Genomic DNA, 23,691 nt, shown 5'->3' with positions numbered 1-23,691 from the left:
TGTTCATCAACCTGTGTACATTTCCATCCTCTTCATTCTGTGGCAATGTGTTTGTCGCTAAACAGATTTTGATTCAGGATGTACACAAACATTTTATTAACGCTGACTGCACTGAATTGAATTCGAACAGCAAAGACTGGTTGTCACAATTAGTTTGTTATGGAATATTATGGCCCTCACCATTACCCCATGCAGTGCACAAAATCAAAGCATTTAGGGTGTAAATAATGAAATGTTAAAGAGAAGAAAGAAGGATACAAATAGGAAACTGTGCTCTACTGGAATGAAATAAACATGTGGGAAAGACAATTTCACTTTCCTTCAAAGAGTCACGGCGTGACTATTGCAGAACTATAATCCATTAATGTCCCATTCTGTTTGTGCAGTAACAAATGATCAGTACTTAGATGTTTGCTGGAATATTTTTTTTCTTGGGATGATTCCTCTTATTCTGAAATAAAAAGTCATATATTGATAGTACTAATATCTTACAACTAATCACAAATGTTTAAGTGTCACGGACTGCTCCCCCCCCCCCCCCCCCCCCCAGTCACGTGGTATGGCCCACAGCGTGCAAGGGGGATTCACAAATGTACTGTCTTTGTTTTTGTAACCACGCCCCCCCGAGATTGCACACACGTGTATAGGGTTAAATATTAATGTCTTGTATGTCTATTATACCCCTGTTCATGTGTGCTCCCTTTGTTGGTCATTGTCATTACGTATGTGTTATCTTTGTAACCGTAACAATGGTTTGTGCAGTTAATGTTTAATGTGTAAGCGTCTTCATTTAATGTTAGATGTATTGTCATGTTTATCATGGGTGTTGTGTGTGAGTGCCACCTATGTTATATGTGTTTTGTGCTAATAAACGTGTTTCACTGATGAGGAAGTCTGTGCGTCCTGCCCTGCGCCTTGCGGCATTCGGGCCGGCATCATTACATTAAGTCCCTTGAGTTTGCATGAATGTGTATATCTTTACGAATTCATTGCATTTCAAATAAATAAGTTATCGGTCCAAATTAAAGAGAAGTTAAGGTTACTTTGCTATGCCCTCAGAGCAACTTTACACCCTGGAACTGGTATTGTACAGATTTACTGTTAATCTGTCTTGCTAAATATTTAAAACATGGTGGAGAATAAAGTGGGAGGTGGGAAGAGTGTTTGTGTGGCCCAAATGCTCTTGCATCTTCTGCGCCGGGGGGCAAGTTGGTGGTGGAACAAAGCCTGGGTGATGCTGGCAGAGCGGGGAAGGCAACAATTGCCTTCAAGATTCTGATTCATTAAAACACTCAAATTTAGACTCCAGGCAGTCTGTACAACACGCCACCCCCGGCTGGTGCTCCCAGAACCCAGACGGTGCGGCCAGAATAGCAGGAAGGGCTTCAATCGCACCCACCATTCCTGATCCACTCTTTGTCAAACATCTAAAGCAAATGCAAATATGATTTCAGTGCACATTATTTAGGCTGCTGCTGGAGAAGACAAATGCACAGGCAAACTGACAGGCTTATCCCCCAGTCTCACATGGTGTAATCTCATTATTGCTAGCTTTGCTGTCTATATTTTTTGTCTTAGCCAACTAAAAAGAAAACTGACGTAGTCATTGTTATGGCTGCTAGCAAAAAACCAGGGCGTGAATGTGTGTATGTGTGTGTTGAAGTTTGGGGGCGATAGAATAAGTAGCATTTATGCTTCCTTCCAGCCCCTAACAATGTCTTGTCAACCAGAATATTCTGCAGCTTCATGTCTTCCCAGTGACTAAAGGCCTCTCCTTCAGCCTAGACATCAATTACAAGTTATGAAATGTGCAAATGGTGCAGTTTAAGTCAGAAGATGTATGCTTTAGGCTGGGATATAAGATTCAGAAAAATATGGCTTCTAATGTTTTGGAATACAAGCGATTAGATTCAATTGTAGCTATTCAGTGTTGGCCCATATTGTTGCATAATAACATAATAATATTTGAATTTGAGAATGTTAATTCATAAAATACTATCCTAGCATTTCACACACATTTTTAATAAATTACTGATTCTGCATTGCAGTTCTTTACAAAGTACATACATTCAGCTGTGATGTTTCTTGTGCAAAATGACTGCATATGTCTTTACAAGAAAGAAAAAGAATGGGTGGTTTTTGATGTATTTCAATAAGTTAAACGCAGGCCATAGCAGTCTTCAAAGACTAAGGATACCAGAATTACATTTTCTTAATTGGAAGGAAACATTAAAGTCATTAATAAGCACAGGAGGAAGGTTGAGATTTAATGCGTTCACAAGCAAATGGACCATCTGCCTCTGCTGCAAACCTTCACAGCAAACGAGGGCAAACAAGAGAAACTTTGTCTCCAGTAGACCCTTCAGTAGAGTGTGCTGCGCATTTCAACTCGGATCCTTTCCGGACAGGGATGACTCAGTGCCTGCAGGTGGGCTGACCGAAAGCAGCTCCAATTCAGATCTCTGCTCATGTGTTGTGACATGTTTCTTGTTTCCTTCAGAGAAGAGCTCAGACAACATCACGTCCCCAGCCCCTTTGATAATAAGCTGCCGCTCGCTAAAGTCAAAGCGCTGTAGCACTCAACACAATTGGCTTTGCTTCTAAAATGGCATTTTGCTGCAGAATACAGAGACCACAAATGAGTCTCTACTCAGCCTGTCATGGGAACACTTATGGGGTTTGTGAACTGTTAATGTGCTTTGGGGTCATAAAGGGACAGAAACAGGAAGTAAGTAAGCAAGAGGGCAGGAGATCGCTATCATGTTTTAATACTTTACATGACAGGGGTTGTGAAGAGGACACAGCGGTGGAGCAGAGGAATTCCTGGCGAAAGTCATTATTTTCCTAGGCCAATAGTGCAGGGTGATATGGAAGACAGAGGACTACAGGAGGCTGACTCAAGTCCACCTGTGTGGTGTATGATAAGGAAAGTCCTTGAAGTAAGCATCCAGCCATTTGACTCTATGGAGCAATATATTGTCCAATATATCAGAGCTCCATATTATTTTTTTAGCATGGGAATTATCATAAGTATGCAATGGGACTCAAACATCTGCTATACTACAAATGATGGCTTCTATGGACTGTAGAAGCGATGCAGTCATTTCCATGAGACAAGATCTTAAGCTCTATTTGTGGTTAACCCTTTTCACTATGTGTTGTGGAAACATTCTAGCTGAGATGACAGGAGGCCTTCTATAACCTTCTATAAAATCTCTTTGGGCCAATTTCAGATTAAGGCAAACCCTAGACTGAAAAGACATTTCCAGTGGTGATTCATGATTGGTGCTACAGTTTCCAAGACCTGGCTTAATTCCAAGACCTGGCTTAATTGATGTCCACTGACTGTTTCAAAGATTTGACCAGAAATTCTCACTTCATTGGAAAGGCATTCATTAATATTTTTCTCATAAAAATGACAGCGTTTATAATATTCTAACATTAGGACGACTGAACATTGCGCAATGCCTTTTTGTTTGTTTGTTTGTTTGTTTGTTTGTTTTTTTCTTTCTTTTTTAACTGAGTAATCCTCCAGGCAAAGAGCAATATTGAGCCAGAAGAAAATCTTAACTCCGCAGGTGTGCAATCCTTATTCAACGCTTTCATTTGTCAAGATAACCTTTAAAAAAAATCTATTTTCACCACTGTTGGGCTGTAACAAGCTAAAAAATGGAACAAGAATCTCTGCTAAATGTACTCTCAGTATCCTGGGATGGGTGCAAATGGGAAAACGTCTAATGTTTCCCACCAAGCTTGACACAGTGATTACACCATGTCAAGTCTCAATTGATTTTGTCCTGCTCTAAAAGATACAGCAAACCTAAAGTGACACTGTATCAGTTAAACCCACCAATGTGAAGGAATCATTTAATTACCTGAATGGAGAGCTTACCTGAATGGTCCGGTAGGCCTCAAACACTTTTCAGTGTTTGTTTTGCATAGAAAATTTGATTTAACAATGCTTTTTATAATAAAAGCTTTCTGTAGGGTGTGCTAAATAAGATATTTTTAATGTTGCCAAATTACTTATTATGCTGAGGATATTAGAATGGTGCGGATGGTAGAAAATCCAGCACAAGCACATTCACACTCATAAGCTCACTCAGTTTCTTTTATTTTCCCATCACTGTAACATAGGAAGGAGCCAGTTCTGAATTAGGGAAAGCTACTCTATTGCGCATTGGTCCTTGTTAAAGAGTTAACTAGTAAAAATGAATTTTTAAGATTTCTATTTTACCATAAGAAAATTATCCCTACTCCATTGAAGATATCATATCAGATTGAATCCATTGAAGATATCATATCAGACCAGCTAATATCAGCTTGAAGTAGCAGTTTGCTTATAGAATGTGCCACTGTTGTTGAAAATACAGGCAAAAGACTGTTTGGTGTCTGCTAATTTGTCAAATTTTGACAAAAAACTGAAAAAGCTTACACTGCAACAGTTCATAAGCATGTTTGTATACTTGGGAATATAAAATGGAAAAATGTATAACATATGTGTAAAATAAAACATGATATTAAATGTTACATGTAAAATGTGGCATTATGTTAAATCTAAAAATCGATGTGTTATCCCTGTAAAAGAACTGAGAAGCAAAGCAGGAGTATACGCTTCAAGTCACATCATTAGAAACACCTCCACCTAGGGCTCTCCTGTACGGGAGGTACAAATGTCCACCTTATTCATCAGTGTCAGTTTCTTACCACACGCCCCCTGCTGACTTGACATGATTTTTGTGGCGAGTCCACAGAGGCAGGGTGGTGAGGCCTGAGCCTGTCTGCTTTGGGTACAGGTTCAGCAGTACTGCTGGGGCTGCTGGGACACGTCAGTAGCACTGTGAGAGACGAGAGTGGTCCAAACTGCACAGAACTGCTATGGTCAGAAACTGGCCACTGATGAAAGGCTACAGGGTAGCTATCACAAATTGTGCACAACATGGTCTATAAAGGAAATAGTAAGGGCTTTTTTGTTTTTTCTTTTGAATAGTATGCTTTGTCTTTGACATTCTAATAATAAAATAAAATATTAAAATAAAAATAAAAATAATCTCTCTGCACTGTGGGAAATGCCAAAACGGAAGATATGATGTGTTCCCAACCATAAAACATGAAAAATGTAATAATTTGGCTTGTACTGTTTAAAGGAAAAGGGCTAGTGTTGAGATCATAGGTTCCTTGGTCTGTGGATTTTTGGAGCGGAATCTCAGAAGTGCAAGAGATGGTCAGAGTTCGCACGTTTATGCCTGTGGTTGGGTTCCTTCAATAAAACATCAGACATGGATTAGAGTAGGGTTAAATTATTCAGTCTGGAGTCAGAGAGCGTGTCGCTCACAGCTGCCTTCTGCATTTGCACCATGACAGCTTCACACAGGCACAAGTTATCTAAGGAGAAAGATATCAACCCCTTTCCCTCCAGCACCACCCAAAAGACTCCGTTTTATAGGTTTTTCACATTTTGGAAAATGTGATCAATATGGTGTGATAAATGCCTTCCACAGTAAGCAACCGTGAAACAGATTTTGTCATGGCTGAAAGCTGTTGGGACTACTCTCAGTAGCTGAACAGGAACATTTGCTGCAGCTGGTAAATTTGAGGCTGAAAATTAAAATGGATTACAGTGTGGCACTACTAAAGGAATTTTATGGTTATATCACAGTTTGTTTCTACATCCTGTTTAAGATTGATCAAATCTGCAAAATAGCTTGCTCTACATTAAAGTTGCACATCAATATTCGTGATTAGCTGTGCAGTAGGATCACTCTTAGGGTGCCAGAGCTCCGGAATGCAATCCCGCCAAAGAGAGAGGCAGAAAAGAGTCAGGTCTGATTTCAGATCGGAGAGATTATGCCCTCCCTGAATTTCCCTAGCTTCCATTCTCAGAACTATGACGCAGTTGATATTTAAACTCCCAATGTCACTTTTATATATTTTGACAGTGTGGGTGGTTTCTGATCTTTCCTGAATATTTTTGATTAAAGGAATATAGCATTTGGGAATGACAAATTCATGTGAAGAAATAACTCTAATAAGTAATATGAAATAACATGCTATTTTCTTATTTTGCTGATACTCTGAATTGTTAATCATTAATTGATAGCAGATGCTGTTGTTATAATGCCAAGGAACCTGTATGAGGTTTGGCCAGAGGCCCAATGCATTTTAAGAGTAAAAATATTCTGACAGATGTCTCTGATGTTTATAAATGCTCCACACCAGATAAGAGAGATCAATATTCCATTAGATTTTCTCATCTGACAAAATGACTCCATACACCTAACAGTAATAGAGTGGGACTGAACTGTCATACTCAGTTTTGCCATTATAATTGTATTATTTATTTGTTTATTTGACTTTTTCCTTGCATGAGTAAATCTAGGTTAAATATGTAGAGGTATGATTGACCTTTCAGACTAAAGAGGTTTTTTTAGTTATGCCATCATCTTCATCTATTATATTCCAAGACACTGCCGAAGAGAGATATTGAGACAATTACCCCACCAGCTGTTGGCATACAGTTGGCAGGATGTTAGCTGGCTGCAGAGGTGTCATGCCTGTCATCATACTCACTCACTAAAAAAACCTCAACCTTGCATGCCCAGTTCCTGCATAGTCTTTTGCACACACACACACACACACACACACACACACACACACACACACACACACACACACACACTCCAGAAGGTTCTTGCTTTTTTTGATGTCTCGGTGCAGCTAAAATAAGCCTGCACTAAAGATTACAGCATATTGACATACTAAGCAACTCTGGCTTGGAGATCAGATGCAGGTTGCTGGCGATGGCCGAGGGTCATGTAAAAGAGGTGGGTGAGAGAGGTGGGTGCCAGACAAGGGCACCAGCATCAGCCCACTAGGACAAGCAGGCCTTTGTCGCATTGAATGTTTAACCTTCTGTCCAGGCTTGACATGGGGACACAAGGCTCCTTGCATTCAGGAAGTTCTGTCTTTGAGGACAGTGTCTTTGATGGTTCCACGCATTGCCATCAGCCACAATTACACTGGCAGAAATGATGGGTGATGTTAACCATGGAGTTCAAGGATTTGTGGAAAATGTTTGCTGAAAAACAGCTATCCAAACTAAGTCCATCTGTGCAGTGACAGAAAAAAAAAAACTTTTCTTCAAAACTGTCATTGTACTTCCATGCTGCTTTCGGTGCAGCCTGCAGAGTAGACTGAGACACTCTCCTTCAGCCCAACTGTCCTCGCTCACTCTGTTTCTCTCTCTAGTCTCAGGCTTGGATGTGTGCAACTTGTTGTTGAGTGCTGAAGAGCTTGTGGGTGAGTGTGAGAAGCTTTATCTGCAAGGCTCCATGTCTCTTTCTGATCTTCTTAGTCTAGCCCAGGGATAAAGTGAGAGACAGAGATAGACAGACAGAGAGACAGTGAGACAGCGAGAGAGACAAAGAGATAAACTGAAAGAGAAGTATGAAAAAGGCAAAGTGTGTTATGCATGCTGGTAGAAAAAATGAATTCATCTCTGCAGGCCAGTTTGGAGAAGGCCACAGCAGGCCACTATTCATTAGAAGACATGTTGATTAGGGATGATTGTTCTGGACTTTACTCAACTCTTCCAAAGGCAGAACTATTACTTTATTGGAGGTCCTTGAACCCTGAATGATATTATATATCTAACAGATATTATATCTCATTATCAACAAACTAATTTTATTTGTTTGTTTATTTGCTCGTTTTTTTTATTTTTACAATGCATTTCAGTGCAGTAGCAAAATATTGTCACTAGATGGCATGATTGCACTGGTCTAGATCTAAACCTACAGCGCCTTTCCCTCCCATTTAAAATGTATTGGTTTAAACATGCTAAACATCGGTCCAAAATATTCTGTTTCTCTGGAAACCATGTGTACAACACTGCAGTTTTACTACCTCTACATTTTTGCACTACCACTACCATCACCACTACACTAACACTACCCAATGTAAAGTATTAAGACTTCAAAACAGATTATTTCCTTTTTTTATACAATGTTCTTGACATTATTTTTAGCTCAGCTGTGAACATGAACTTCAGATTTTTTTTGCAATGGAAAGACATCCATCATCTCACCCAAAAAACCATGTTGCGAGGAGTTTCCTGGAGCCGAACAGAGGTGCTCAGTCACTGAATCAGCTTCTCTAGGTCACTTCCCCCCATCACAATGGTCTTTTCCTTCCTGCTGCTCTCTCCAAGGTCCTGATCGCACTTTCGCCTTTGTCTGACGCAGCTAGCGCCACGGACGGAGGAAGCTGACTCCTGGCCTGCCTTCTCAGACAGGCCCTGACGCGCTCGCCCTTCCGTGGAGTGACGATGTGCAGGGGAGGATGTGATAGGTAAACAAGAGCCGGTCTCCACGCATTCTCCCGTCAACCACGGCCCATCTGTATGCTTGTGTTTATCCTCTGGGTTGTGTCACCTCTGCAACTACGCTGGCATACACTTCAGAGTCCACCAAACCAAGGATTTTACTATATCTAATAAGGTTCCATATGACTATATATATATATATATATATATATATATATATATATATATATATATATATATATATATACACATATATATATATATATATATACATATATATATATATATATACCATATATATTTATGTAGTGCAGTTGGCACAGTGCCAGATGGATTCTGTATAAATGCAATATGACGGGAGGTTTTTTCAGTGGAATACGATCAAAGGAAAGGGGAGTGCTGATAGAGTCTGAAATATGAAGACATGTCATGGTATCTTTGCCTTATCCTAAATAGGAAATGCCAGGAAATGTTGACTATAACAAAGACCATAGTTCCTGTTTTTCCCCCTTCAGAGGCAGCCCTTTCTCAGGTATGTGGGTAGGAATGTGCCTGTCTAAAACTAGGTTGATCAGTATCACAGTGCTACAAACATCTTAAGCATATCTATGATAACTGTGTCACAAACAGAAAAGTGTATATTATTTACTGAAAATAAACAAACAAAAAATAAAGTATCCAAAGGCTTTCTCTGTTCCACACATGATGTACATTTGCTCAAACATCTTTTTTTTATCTTTTATGAAAATAATTTTGGTGGCTTAGCATGCCAAATACTTCAAACGTGATGTGATATCTTTGAATTCTTGGCCAAAGTGAGCGTCCTGTTCCTTAACCCTGGTTTAAAAGGAGACACATGGTTCTCTGCTCCTTCTGCACCCAGTCCAACTAGGATGGAGCATCTCACCAGTCCCCAGGTCCCATACCACTGTCCCACTGTTTGGAAAGCAAGGCCACTCTTAATGCCTGCATGAGTTCTGTAATGACGTATGGAATCAGGGCAACTTCAAACTGCAACTGAGCAGAGAGACACTGGACTAGTGCCAGCAAATGTTTGGGCGTGCAATGGCATGTTATTCCATCAATTTTTTTTCCCATTCTTATTGACCTTCCTTAAAAGTGCAAGTAAACTGATATTAGGAGGGAAACGAAAGCTAGCACATCTCAACCAAACAACAGGATAGGTTTAATCTTTCACCAAACACTGGAGTGTCCCTGGTGTCCCTTTAAACTCAAATGGCATCAGTCTATAAGGAAAACCAAGCAAAGTACAAGTGATTGTGCAGTCATGTGTCTAGAAACACAGTGACATGCATTCAATGTAACTAACAGTGTAACTAACAGTGATGTGTTGATATGGAGTGTAAGTCAAAATCTTGGCCATAACCATCAGATTTGTAAGTGGTGAAACACTAGATGCTAGGCTAGTACAGGTCCATGCTTTAGTTGTTGATTTCCCTCAAAGCAGTCACAGCACATGAATCAAGTGTAAAGTCAATAACTGCATGCTGCCCTGCTTTATTCAGTTTGCCTGACAGCTTAGGATGTGGTGGTCCTATAACAGGGTAAGCTTTGCTAATAAATGGCTTGCAGGTTTTGGTGCCAGGCCAAAACCAGGAAAAACCTCACACTGCCAGATTTGACTGACACATCATATTCAGATGGCCACAATATGTGCTGAAAGGTGGTCCAGAACATCATCATTGCAGTTTCATTAACCTTCCACATCAGATCACAAACTCAGGGCTAATTTAGATGAACAGGCAACTGATATATGTTAAGTTAATTTAGAAATCTCGCAACCTCAATAATGCATTACATTTCAGAGACAGAGGTGACTTCAGCACATGTAAGTGAATCCCCTCTATTACAGCTCCTCTCACTCCATCTCTCATTGGCTAGAAATAGAAGGGCATCTGTTGACATTCATGGCACATGTATGGCATTCAGTTGACCCGGTGTTTTGATCACGGGAGTTGCCCAGGCAACGCAAACACTGTTATCATTCGGTCTGAAAATGGAACGTAGAATCTCCCTGACAGCTGCCAGAACTGGGCTGTAAGCTGATAGCCATCTACACACATGCTGCACTTCTGATTCACCATTAATGAAGATGTGGAGCTCCTAGCTTTTGATTATTGTCGGTAGTGAATGATCATCTGCTAGGGTTAAGGAAGCAAGCCAGACCACCAGCATGTGCACAAGTACAATTCTTGATCACCATGTCCTAAAGCTTAATAGTTAATGAAATAGATAACATCTAGATAACATCTACTCTTTAACATGAACGTCATGAAGAATGAACATCAGCTGTTGTGATTTAATAGGTCAAAGTCGAAGGGCAAAATGTGACAATATGAGGCAGACGACTGAAATGCTACTCCAAAACAGCCCAGAAGAGCACACTCCTGACGACTCTTGATTGATCTGGGTTGTAAAATGATTATGCCAGAAACATTTGTATCACCTTTGTATAGCTTTGTATGGCTCACATGGGACTTTTAAGGTGTTTGTGTTTGTATGGCTCACCCAGGACCTCTAAGGTGATTGTATGGCCTACACAGGACCTCTAAAGTGTTTGTATGGTTCACCCAGGACCTCTAAGGTGTTTGTATGGCTCATGCAGGACCTCTAAGGTGTTTTTTACATCCTGCTTTTCTTGTAGATGTTAACCTTTCTTTACTTTTCAAAATGTATCACCATTAAAATAGTGAAAATGTTGGCACTGCTCTGTTCATTACTTTAGTCAAACCAGGGGGATTCAGTAACACTGCAGAAATATAGCAAGAGAGGTTTGCTACCTTCATCTTTTACCAAATGGCCTACTGAGGATAGTTGTGTTCATGTTAGCCTGACCAACTAGTAGCTGATTAGCAAACTGCACCCATGTAGCAAGCAGCTAACTTTTATCAGAAATGCAAAATTGTTACTTGTATGTTTATAACAAATGTTCCATCTTTGTTTGCTGCATTTATTTCTTGATATTAAGCCATATGTACAGCCTGTTGAGGGGGTGTTATGAGATGTAAAAACAAATTCATATTTTACTCTGTTATTGGTATCATGGCGATGGTAGAATGTATTCTGTAAAAAAAGAAAAAAAGAATTGCTGTCAATAAAAGGTATAGATTTCAGATAAAAATTAGTTTTCACCGATTCATGGAGCATGTTGCAGATACAGCAGCTCCTGCCAGAAGCTTGCTGTCTGCTGTAGACATACAGGACAGAGTGTTTAGGCTTCACTCAAATCTGCTGCTCCCACCACCAATAGCCGCACTAAAGCTATTATTTAGTCATTCATTTCCTTGGACTATTTATCTGGTGTTTTGCATTCACTGCGATTCATAGCAGTGCATGTTCTGGAGCAACACTGTTCTCTCTGACCCACCAGGAGACCATTCATTCCAGCCAGGGGCTCATTTCCTGTTGATCCGTGATGTGCGCCATTGTGAGGTTGATTTGCTAAATTTGGAGCATGAGGCTCCTGCACAAGGAATGCAGACTATCATCATGCTAACGTCTGCTAGATCTTTTTGTTTAGTTCTCCTGTATTATAACTCACACGCACATGAAAAACTCTCTTTGGAGAAAACCACCACCCATAACGATTCTCTAAACATGTCTTCCCTCACGTGCACACACACACACAGATGCACGCACAAACTCCTTCACGCACATCACAATGATATCTTCCTTCCTTTCTTCTCTGCTCACACCTTTCCCTCTCTGACCTAGGTCTGGTTATTGTTCCTGTGGCCACAGTGGATATAGACTTTCTGCACTCCATGCGGAATGTGAACATGCAGCCATGTGAACATGACTAACACATGTTCATGACTTATCATTATCATGATTATTCATGCTAACACAACACCTAAGCATAACCATAATCTGACGCTCAGTAACAAATAATCTTTTGGTTTAGTTTTTAAAACATTTTTCCTCACATTGACTGCTTAAATGTCCCCATATTTTTCTGACACCACACACACACAGCATAAGTAACATATGCTTCTATTAGTAGCATTATGCACCAATTTCTTACAGTATAGTTCTGGAAAACACCACTCTGCTATAATATGAATGTATTTAAGAACATTTACTTAGGGCGTCTTTATAATGAGTAAATAAAATTAAATAAATTAATATTAAAGTGAAGTGCTTTCCATTTTTCTACATGAATGCACAAAACATCAGTCCTGAGTTGTTTTTAGGAATAATTAATAAGGGAATCATGACGAGACTAATCTGCCGTTCATTCTGCTCTGGACATTCGCCTGCACCTATGTGGTTCTTATAACTGAGGTTCAAGAGGAACAACCTGACATCAGCACTGGTGGCTACATCCACCAGAACATCCAAACACAGCACTTGTCTGTCTGGGACGCCAGCTGAACCCTGAGGCTAGGTTTGGATGAGTCAATGTCTCCTCATTAATCATCTGAAGCTCTCTCTGCTATGAGGTGATGCTCCTCTCTTGGGGTTCTCAGCTGCTGGGGAAGGGTTGGGTGGGCAGACCAGCTGGCCAGAGTAACTGGGACTCCATAGCTCTGTAGGGCTAGGGAATGAAAGGTAGGGATATGGAACAAAAGGATACAAGCAGTGGCCATCCGCTCCAATATGTTCCATCGTCTCCCTGGAACAGCACATTTGCCGGCTACAGCTGCCTCGCCGATGTAATTACTTATTAATTGCTTGTTGTCAGTGCCCTGACAACGAGTGCAGTCAACACAGGAATGCCATTTTGCCCACACGTTAACATGTTTTCACCTGCTGGTGGTAAATTAGTCTGCCTCACTGACACAGCAAGTGATAGATGGTGCATCGCAGCATTGCTATGGGGTGATGTCATATAGGGAGGGAGAGAGACAGGAAGGGTGGAGTGTGCAGTGGCCTTCTGGTGAGTGAAATTGTGGATCTTTCTGCAGTGGGGGCTGTTTGTGAGGACATGACAGGAAAAACACATGTACACACTCATACACATGTTCATTCATTGTGTCCCATTAATATGCATTTACACACACCTACACCCACACAAATACACAAACTGCACCATCCACGTTTTTAAAAACAGATTGCCCTCTCCAGCAACATTTTAAAGAGAGATGCATCACATTTATATCACTGTGGTCTATGTGTTCAGACCTGCAAAAAAGATATATTTATCCATGGATTAATTATAGGTGCTGAGACATTCTCCACATATTTCTAAAAGTTGAACTTCTGCATTGGGGAACAATACTGCAGAGGTAGCTACAGACCGAGAGTATGTGTGTGAAGTGTGCATGTGGGTGTGGGTGCCTCTGTGTTTACCTCATTGTATAAGAATGTGTGATTTATCTCACCCTGTTCTGCCTTCTGGTGAAAAGCTAGACGCACATGCAAACACAAACTTACTTGCCTCTTTCATTTTGACTTATATCCGTAATCACATGCAATGCGCCATTTTAAACTGAGGGGAATAAAATAAATGAATGACTGGCAGGTGCAATAAATGAATGAGTAAATAAATAATATAATTAATAGCTAAAAAAAACTGATCAGTCTGTTAAATCACTGCTTTTCTAAAGATACCAATGTAGATAAACATACATACACAGAGGGGTTGCTGGGTAGATAGTAAAGTTTTCACTTTTAATGCCACCTAGTGGTTGTCATAATGGTTCATGTGTTCAGGAAGGGTTAATACATCATACATTTTTATGATCTCTCTGTTGCTGTTCTACATGGCACAAATCAGTAGGTAAAGAAATGTTTGCATTAATTTCTATGTGTGTGTGTGTGTGTGTGTGTGTGTGTGTGTGAGTGTGTATATGAGAGCGTCACATTGGATAATTACTGCATGAGTGATTGTTTCAGCTTTCAACAAGTTATTTAACCCTAACTGATGCAGTGAGTAGCTTCTCATTTGTTAAACAACCATGTCGAAAGACACATCCTGTAGTCATGGAAAAGATATTAATCTGATTCAGAAGGGTCAAATTATTGGCACACATCAAGCAGAGAAAACATCTAAGGAGATTGCTGAACTGTCCAACACATGATTAAAAAGTGGAAGGACAGTGGGGAAACATCATCTTCGAGCAAGGAATGTGGTCAGAAAAAAATCTTGAATGATCGTGATTGGCCATCACTTAAACCTGTGGTGAAATCAATTCATAGAACTCAGGGATATGTTTAATAGTGAAAGTAAGAGCATTTCCACACACACAATGCAAAGGCAACTAAACAGCTGTGTAGCCTTAAGAAAAGCCTTAAGAAAACCACTTGCCAGAGAGACTAACCGGCAAAAATGGCTTCAGTTTGCTAGGGAGCATAAAGATTGGACTCTGGAGCAATGGAAGAAGGTCATGTGGTCTGATGAGTCGAGATTTACCCTGTTCCAGAGTGATGGGCGCATCAGGGTAAGAAGAGAGGCGGCTGAAGTGATGCACCCATCATGGCTAGTGCCTACCGTACAAACCTGTGGGGGCAGTGCTATGATCTGGGGTTGCTGCAGTTGGTGAGGTCTAGGTTTAGCAATGTTATGTGCCCAAAGAATGAGGTCAGCTGACTACCTGAATATACTGAACGACCAGGTTATTCCATCAATGGATTTTTTCTTCCCTGATGGTACAGGCATATTCTAAGATGACAATGGATCCTGGATTCATCAGGCTCAAATTGTGAAAGCGTGGTTCAGGGAGCATGAGACATCATTTTCACACATGGATTGGCCACCACAGAGTCCAGACCTGAACCCCATTGAGAATCTTTGGGATGTGCTGGAGAAGACACAATATATGATCTGGGGGAAAAATGAATGCAACTCTGGACAGAATTAAATGTTGTGACATTGCAGAAGCTTGTGGAAACGATGCCACAGTGAATGCATGACGTAATCAAAGCTAAAGGTTGTCCAACAAAATATTAGAGTGTGTGACCTTTTTTTTGGCCAGGCATCATATATATGTGTGTGTGTGTGTGTGTGTGTGTGTGTGTGTGTGTGTGCAGATGGATGCACGTGCGATTATGCACATGGATGCATGTGTGTTTGTGTGTGCATGTTTGTGTGTGTATGCACATGGATGCATGTATGTGTGTGCATGTCAGTAAGAGGATGGTAAATTGGTTGACAGAGCTCCAGAGTTCATTGTCAATGTGTCGTTGTACAGGATGTGGCATATTCCCTCTCCACCTTCAGCAGCCAAAATAGCTGCTATGGCTGCTTTTCACACACTTATTTACAGCTTCCCTCTCTCCTCTTGCTCTCTCTCTCTCTCTCTCTCTCTCTCTCTCTCTCTGTCTGTCATCCTTTCTCACTCTCTCTTTCTGGATCAAATATATAAATAAATAAATAGCTAAAAAAAGGATTAAGATGAAGACTGGGCAATGAAAAGTGCCTCAATTAAGACTGGAACCTGAGCTCGCCTTGCGGTGCAGGAAGTAGCCTTCTCAGGTTCCACTAGATCTTGCAGTCTGCGCAGTTCAGCCCTGAATTCCGTCACTGCAGGGGAGGTGCCAAGATAAAGGATGCAAGGTGAAACCTACATCTCAGTTCACACCAACATAACACATTGGGGTTTTTGTTGTTGTTGTTATTGTTGTCGTTTTTCATGATTGCATATGCACTTCAGGAAGGTTATATGAATGGATTTTTTCTGGAGTGTCACATTACACATGTCTTTTATAGACTGGGAGAAAATACACTCCAGATTGAATACTTCATTTTCCTTCACTATTGAATTTCACTGCAATGCTTTTCTTTCCCATTACGTTTCACAGTATACACATTCAATTTTGATTAATATTTTCATTTTGTCTTGCTATAGTATCATTCATCTTCTATACATTTTTTGGATTGTTTGTTAATGGGAAATTAACCGCCATGATAATGTTAGTTAGCAGCTTTGAAGACTTTAAAAACTGACTTGGTGAAAATAATGAAAGAGTATATATCCTGTGTTACTGTGAGTATGTATGTGAGCACTGATTTTTGCAACACTAAATCACACAAAACGCTAGGGTACAGTTCCATTGTTGATTACAAAAAAACCCCAAAACAACTACACTCTCTCCTTCTCAAAACACAAACACACACAGTCGTCCAGCCAGCGTAGGAGCCCTTTACCCCTGAGCACAGTGGCTGCCCCTTAGGTGGCCGCATATTTGTGTGGTGAGTAAGGAATGTGGTTACATGCCTTACACATGAGCTATTACTGAACACTGGCCCCAGTGGTGCACAGCCGCCGCACAGAGCCTGTGAGCTCATTTAGAGAGAGAGAGAGGGAGGGAGGGGGAGAGAGAGAGAGAGGCAGAAAAAGAGAGAAAGAGAGAGGAAGGGAGAGAGGGAGGAGGTTTCAACAATAGAGCGACTGCACTCCCAGTTCAAGTCAGTTTGGAGCAGGCGCACGAAGAGAAAAGAGCTTTCCTCTATCAGACACCTACTGAAGCGGGCACCATCAGACACCTACTGAAGCGGGCACCATCAGACACCTACTGAAGCGGGCACCATCAGACACCTACTGAAGCGGGCACCATCAGACACCTACTGAAGCGGGCACCATCAGACACCTACTGAAGAGGGTGCCATCAGACACCTACTGAAGCGGGCACCCTCATTATTCCCCAGCCTCCAGAGGGACAGAGCTCGGCCTCGGACTCGACCTCCCCCCTGCAGCAGACCAAGTAAAGATTTCTGAGCAGCTGTGATCGTGTGCTGTGGGGTGGTGTGTGCAGTACAGCGACTAGACTGGATGCCGGTGGACGTGGTGATTGCACCGCCGCTGTGGACGGACATGCATGAGAGCGAGATGAAGCTGAAGATCAGGGTGCGCCGCATCAAAGAGGGACGCGACCTCCGAGGTGCGTTCAGTGCAGGCATGGGAGATAGAAGTGAGTGAGGGAGTGAATGAGTGTGGGAGTGAGCGCATAAGAGTAAGTGTTTGAAGTGATTGAATAAGTGAGTGAATCAGTAAGTGAATGAGTGAGTGAAAGAGTGAGTAAGTTAGTGAGTGAATAAGTGAGTGAGAGTTGCTGCTTCCTAAGTGATTTGGTTGCTATGTGCCTTGGATGACTTTTGACTTGTTTCTGCAAGCTGCAAAGAACATTAACCGTGACATGAAATGGCTCTGTTTTTATAGTCCAACAGTACTATGGCTTTCAAAGTTCTCAAATAAGTGTGTGTCTGTATGAATCACTGTATGTTTATCTGTGTTCACTCTCTTCTTGAACAAGAGATACTGAGGGAGGCACAGTCAGAGAGAGAGAGAGACTGAGTGAGAGACAAGAAAAAGAGTGAGACTCTTGAACAAGCGAGAGACTGAGAGACAGAGAGACTGAAAGATTTCTTGAACAAGCAAGACTGAGTGACAATAAAAGACAGGGTGAGAGAGCATAAGAGAGACAAAGACTGAATGAGAGACTTCTTGAACAGAGAGACTGACTGAGGAAGTCAGGCACAGAGACAGTAAAAGGCAGTACGTGCTTCATTTTTTACTAATGTTTTTAATATACATTGCATCATAGCTACAAAGATACGATGAAGATTAACCTGCCAGTGTCTGCTTATGTTACTATAATAATAGGAAATGCGAGGTCAGATAATAATAAGTTGCATTTCCTTGTTCTGTGTTCACGTTAACAAGATTGTTTGCACTTTTCTCCAGCTTTCTTATGAAAAGTCCAAAGCTGACAATAAGCATGACACAGCTGCATGCCGAAGTGTCCACTTTTGTTGGAAGCCATTTTGGGTGATAGAGGTAATTAAGGCAATTAAAAAGAAATATCTCTAGTGCAGGTTCTTTAAAGTGTATTAGCACTGTTTTGAATGCTAACGTAAAATCATATTAGATTGCAGCATGCCTGCCATCCGGAGGGAGTCGAACCTTTGCTCAGAGGAAGGCCTCTTTACTGCTTCCCTTGCTCTGGCTTTTTAACTGGCTTTGAATGTGCTGCCCTTAAAATCTGTAAAGTCTATCACCAATGTAAAAGAAAGCAAGAATTCATATCTGATTTAGCTCCTGCTCTGCTTTCAGTTAATCTGGCTTTAAGTTAATTAGCTGCTGCCAAACATTGGAAGGCCGATGGTTCCTGACGTGACAGGAATGACCCGGTGTCATGCTATCGCTCTGAATGTGCCTTTACTTGTCTGAGCTGGCATGTCACCCCGCACCCCAAAACATATTTAGCTCAAGCTTGTTGTAGGCTGCTGCTAAGCAAAGGTTTAAATAATGCTACTCTCTGTGGAGGCTCTTCCAAACATAAACACACACACACAGGCTAGCTAGAAGGCCATGCAGAGATATGGGGACTGAACCTTCCCAGCCCAAATCTCACTTAATTTTTAAGATGAGTGTTATTTGTTCCCACAGTAACAGGGATGTGCCATCCACTCTACATGATGGGAAAGAGTTCTGGCTTGTACAGTGGACTGACTCTTCCCTCATGCTAACAAGGGGGACTAGCATAAGCTGTCCCATGGTGCAATTTCAGTGACACTCTGAGACAATGATTTAATTTAGTCATTACTAAGCCCAAGAAGAAGAAGAAGAAGAAGAAGAAGAAGAAGAAGAAGAAGAAGAAGAAGAAGAAGAAAGGAAATATAGAAGTTCCTAATGGGAAGGAAGATGGAAGGATAGTTTCTAATGGGCACGTTGAGGCAAACCCTCAAATGATGGTGCAATATCTTGTCATTATCTTGTGGTGTGTGATTACAGCAAGTTGAGGTCTGCTTTGTGGTCTTTCTGATTCACTGTTAGCTTTCAGCAAATGCTGCCATATCCACTGTTCTCATTCTCTTCTCTTCCTCTTCCTTCCTTTCTCTACGATTCTCTCTCTCTCTCTCTCTCTCTCTCTCTCTCTCTCTCTCTCTCTCTCTCACACACACTTTCTTGCTCTCTCTTGCTCTCTCTCTCAGTGAACTATACCGCATGGCCTTGGTCCTGGCTTTACGCATCTCAAAGCAAGCAGACAAGTTCTGAGATGGTAGCACCAGGTGCACTAGCCAAAACTGATGGGGGGAGTTGGACGCAGTTGGTGTGTGTGTGTGGGTGTGTGTGACCATCACCCTGGCCACCCATATGTTGAGTAATGATGTCATACTGCTTGGCAGTTTCTTTTAATAGTTAAAACCAGACCCCGAGCGGAGCTTTAAAAGCTACGGCACACATCTGGAATAATGGGGCAAGAACCGTCATGCCTTTCCTTCCGGCCTCACTTTACATGTTCACTTCCAGGCACCATCCAAAACCAAATACCCATATATCTAAACAGCATTGCTCTACATATTATCATATTTTATATTATATTATATTATTATATTTTGTTGCAAAGCAGTAAAACCCTGACCTTTCCATGCACTGAGGCAGGTTTGTCCTGCTGGTATTACTGGGAAATGTGGCTCCATTATCAAAGTGCTGTACTGAGAAAAAACACTTCTCACCTTTGCACCACCTTGAGGTTTCTCACGGCGGCTCGCGAAGCCCCAGCTGAACATCCAACGTGCAGTGAGTAGGGTTCACTTAGGACTCATGCGGTTCATGACAGGGCCTGTCATGATGTCATTCATGAGTTACGGTGTAAAAAATCTGGTTAAGAAAAAAAAATTGGCTTTTGGAACAGGTTTGTGTTTAGGCTCATATCAGGCTGGTCTTGTTGGGTGACGTCATGTGAAACCTGCACTAACTGCCAAAGAACAAAAAGCTTAGCTGCCTTTATTTTTTCCTGCACACATAAGGCTCTGTGACATGGGACAAACAACAGAATAGTGAATGAATGAATGAATGAGTTGGAAGAGGAGTGGGTAAAGGAATATGTGAGGCCTGATATCAAGCTTCACTCTGTTCTCTTTCTCTCTCCCAGTCACATGGATCTGCTTACTAACACTTACGTCATGTCTGAGCTCATCTGTTCTCTCATGCCTCTTTACCTAAATTCAGCCCTCTTATTCTTCTATTTCTCTATCTTATCTTATTTTTTGATTCCTAATTCAGTCATTTTCATATGAGCCATTTTATCCTATGTATGTTAATCTTGCGCATGTATGAATGCTTGGAGTGTGTGTGTGTGTGTGTGTGTGTGTGTGTGTGTGTGTGTGTGTGTGTGTGTGTGTGTGTGTTTGTGTGAATGTTTAGTGTGTGTTCTGTGTGTGTGCATCTCTGTGTGTGTGTGTGTGTGTGTGTGTGTGTGTGTGTGTGTGTGTGTGTGTGTGTGTGTGTGTGTGTGTGTGTGTGTCTATGTCTGTGCCTGTGTGTGTGTGATGAAATGAATGATAGAGATCAAGCCAAGCATGGGATTTTAACCCTAGGTGATGTCATTGCTCCAGCATGCCAGCCTTACTTGGAAATTGAGCTAACACCTCCCAGATTTAAAGAGGCGTCTCAATGTGCACATTAGTGCAGGGCTAATTTGGTGCTCTGTTTGGGCGTGACGTAATGTGTTGCTAAAGAAACGAAGGGGTAGAAGGGACTCTGTTAAAGCTGTAAGATCCAAAAATACATTGGAAAAGGACTGAAATGGACTGGCTCAAGACAGGTTAGTGACTGGGGAAGGTTTGTGCTTCTGAGAGAGTAAGTGTGTGGTGGATTTTGTGTGTGTTGGTCAGGGGAGGTTCATGTGAAGGAATATTGGACTCTGAACGTTTTGGTCTTTGTGGTTATTTATGTGTTTTCTGAAACACTGCAGATCCAGTCATTGAAGTTGGTCTGGGATCATGTGCAAATGTGTGAAAAAGAGTGCTGTTGTGTGTGCCCATATGTGTGTGTGTCTCTGTGTTAGAGAGCATGTCCTGGGACTGTGATTGGACTGCCATGTTCTTGTGGCCATTCCCACAGTGTGATGCTGGTCTCTGGGAGAGGAGATGAGATCATGCAGGAAGCAAGAGACTGAAGAAGCAGATACTGACACCATATCAACCTCTTAAAGGGCCAGGGGTCCGCTTTCACCAGTCATACTAATTACTCCTCTAGGTGAAGAGTGGATGAACTTAAAAGAATAATATATATTTATTGTCCAAAACATATATTGCCCAAAATTCCATATTACATACAATGAAAAAATGTATTATTAATAGTTGTCATTTGAATTTTAGGTTCTTAAATAATCACCAAGGTTAGTACAGGAGCAATGTAGTCTCTTCTTTTTAGGTGGAGGTGGGTGCTTTTTAACTGCAGGTCTGCTAGCTTAGTTAGACATAACTTGGGCAGGCCAGATGGTTTGGCCGGAGCAGCGGAAGACCGTTCTATGGAATCTGGACTGAAGGCTCCTGCGCGTTTCTGAGTGTTGGGATGTTAGGAAAGCCCCTCCATTGTTAGCACTATGCCGCTCTGCATGCACAATGCCCCTGCAGCTTTTATTCTACTCTGGGCATATAGAACTGTGTGGGTCAGTGCAGGGTTCTTGATGCATTATTTTAAACCATTTTCTCTCTCTCCTTCTCTTCCCCTCCTCTTTTGTCCTATAGGTGGCTTTGCAGCCTTCTCCTCATGCTTCCCTGATCTGTGTGAGAGTAAGCAGGCTTCTATACTCCCCCTAAGCATCTCCCAGCCCTGTCTACCTGTGGCCAACCTGGGCCCAACTCGCATTCTGCCTCACCTCTACCTGGGCTCACAGAAAGATGTCCTCAACAAGGTGAGGGTTGGCAATGGCTTCTCTAACGTTAACAAAAGCTTGGCGAGTTTAGAGTGGCTTTCCACTTGCCATTAAAATGCAAAAAAAAAATAAAAAATGGAGAATTCATTGTGATTCTTTAACTGTTCAGTAAATTTTATTTTTAAAAAATGCATTTTAATATTAATTTGGCATATTCATACAACAAATGGCAATGTTAATATTCCAATGACACATTTTACTTTTTTTTTTTTTTTTACATTGGCGGTATTGTGTACCGGTTCAGTGATGTGTATATTCTAACACCATCAGCAGGAGACCATGTATCTTGCTTCATGAATAATACAGTGGTCAGCTGTCGAAACAAGTTTAAGATTTCATCTTCTTCTTAGCAGTCCATCATCTTATATCATATTAATTTACTTTTGACATAGATATTAAAACACATAGTGTTGGTCTTCAACCCGTGATGCAACTGAACCATCTGCCTACCAGACTGGTTCTTTTTTTGTGGTGGGGGGGGGGGGGGGGGGTGTGGATATGAATTCATAGAATTAATGGTTGTTGAAAAACATGGTCATCTCAACAGGAACTGATGATTCAGAATGGCATTACCTATGTCCTCAATGCAAGCAACACCTGTCCAAAGCCTGACTTTATAAGTGAGAACCACTTCCTGCGCATTCCCGTCAATGACAGCTACTGCGAGAAGCTGCTTCCCTGGCTGGAGAAAACCAATGAATTCATTGGTAAGAATATTCCTCTAAAACTAAACAGTTTGCTGATACAGCACAGAGAGTTAGGCTTGACTGAGTCACCCCAGAATAACTAAATTGTTCCATTTAGAGTAATGAAGAAATGTAGGATTATAATGGACCATTTCAGGTCTCAAACACTATGGGAGGTCTGAGTGATGTCAACTCTCGAGGTGGGCAGTAAACTTAAACCTGATGTTCCGTCTGTGCTGCAATGGTATTTTCTAACTGCTTCTCTTTCTTTCTTTCTTTCTTTCTTTCTTTCTTTCTTTCTTTCTTTCTTTCTCTCTCTCTCTCTCTCTCTCTCTCTCTCTCTCTCCAGACAAAGCCAAAGTATCAAACTGTAGAGTTATTGTCCACTGTCTGGCAGGAATCTCTCGCTCTGCAACTATTGCCATTGCTTATATTATGAAAACCATGGGTTTGTCATCAGATGATGCCTATAGGTAACTATGTCAACTTTTACATGCAAACACACTGCAATGTGCCAGTATTACCCATATTAAATATAGTGTATCATCAACAGAATACTAATTCATCACAAAGAATATTTTAATTTTCTTTTCTTTGAAAGATATAAATTCATGACATGTTTGTTTCTCTTAGATTTGTGAAGGATCGTCGTCCATCTATATCTCCAAACTTCAACTTCCTAGGACAGTTACTGGAGTTTGAGAAAGATCTAAGCCTGAAGACACCCTTAACCTGTAGCCCTCTGAGGTCAGCATCTGACCTTCCTGAGGAGGTTGCAGAGCTTATAGATACAGTAGAGCAGAGCACAGAGAATGACCACCCTCATCAGACAACACATGAAACATGCATGATAAATGTCAAGCCACCCTCACCTACCTCACTGCAGAAAGAACTCAGCAGTCTTCACCTGTCCACAGACCAAATCATTCATAGTAACAAGCTCAAATGTTCCTTCTCCCTTGACATCAAATCTGTCTGCACTTCTAGCCATCACTGTCAAGGATCCCCAAGGCTCTCACCATTAGACTCAGAAAACATGCCCAAGCTTTTCAA

At 41.3% G+C, this 23,691-nt stretch overlaps 1 protein-coding gene across 2 annotated transcripts in view; it reads left to right on the top strand.

The window, feature by feature from the left end:
* The first annotated feature begins 16,640 nt into the window (after positions 1-16,640).
* dusp8b (dual specificity phosphatase 8b) overlaps positions 16,641-23,691 on the top strand; it is an 8,873-nt gene continuing 1,822 nt past the window's right edge. Inside the window, exons 1-5 of one of the 2 annotated variants that reach the window (XM_027008011.3) lie at positions 16,641-17,197; positions 21,765-21,931; positions 22,500-22,659; positions 22,988-23,111; positions 23,272-23,691. The exon at positions 23,272-23,691 is cut by the window's right edge and continues 1,822 nt beyond it. In XM_027008011.3, coding sequence (XP_026863812.2) covers positions 17,059-17,197; positions 21,765-21,931; positions 22,500-22,659; positions 22,988-23,111; positions 23,272-23,691 — 1,010 coding nt within the window. In that variant the 5' untranslated portion in view covers positions 16,641-17,058. The remainder of the gene's footprint in view (positions 17,198-21,764; positions 21,932-22,499; positions 22,660-22,987; positions 23,112-23,271) is intronic. The other variant, XM_027008012.3, reaches the window with a different exon arrangement.

Source organism: Electrophorus electricus, chromosome 6 (genome assembly GCF_041902795.1).
Source record: "Electrophorus electricus isolate QZ-2024a chromosome 6, ASM4190279v1, whole genome shotgun sequence".
NCBI classification, from domain to species: Eukaryota; Metazoa; Chordata; class Actinopteri; order Gymnotiformes; family Gymnotidae; genus Electrophorus; species Electrophorus electricus.
This window is presented reverse-complemented; position numbering and strand designations above follow the sequence as displayed.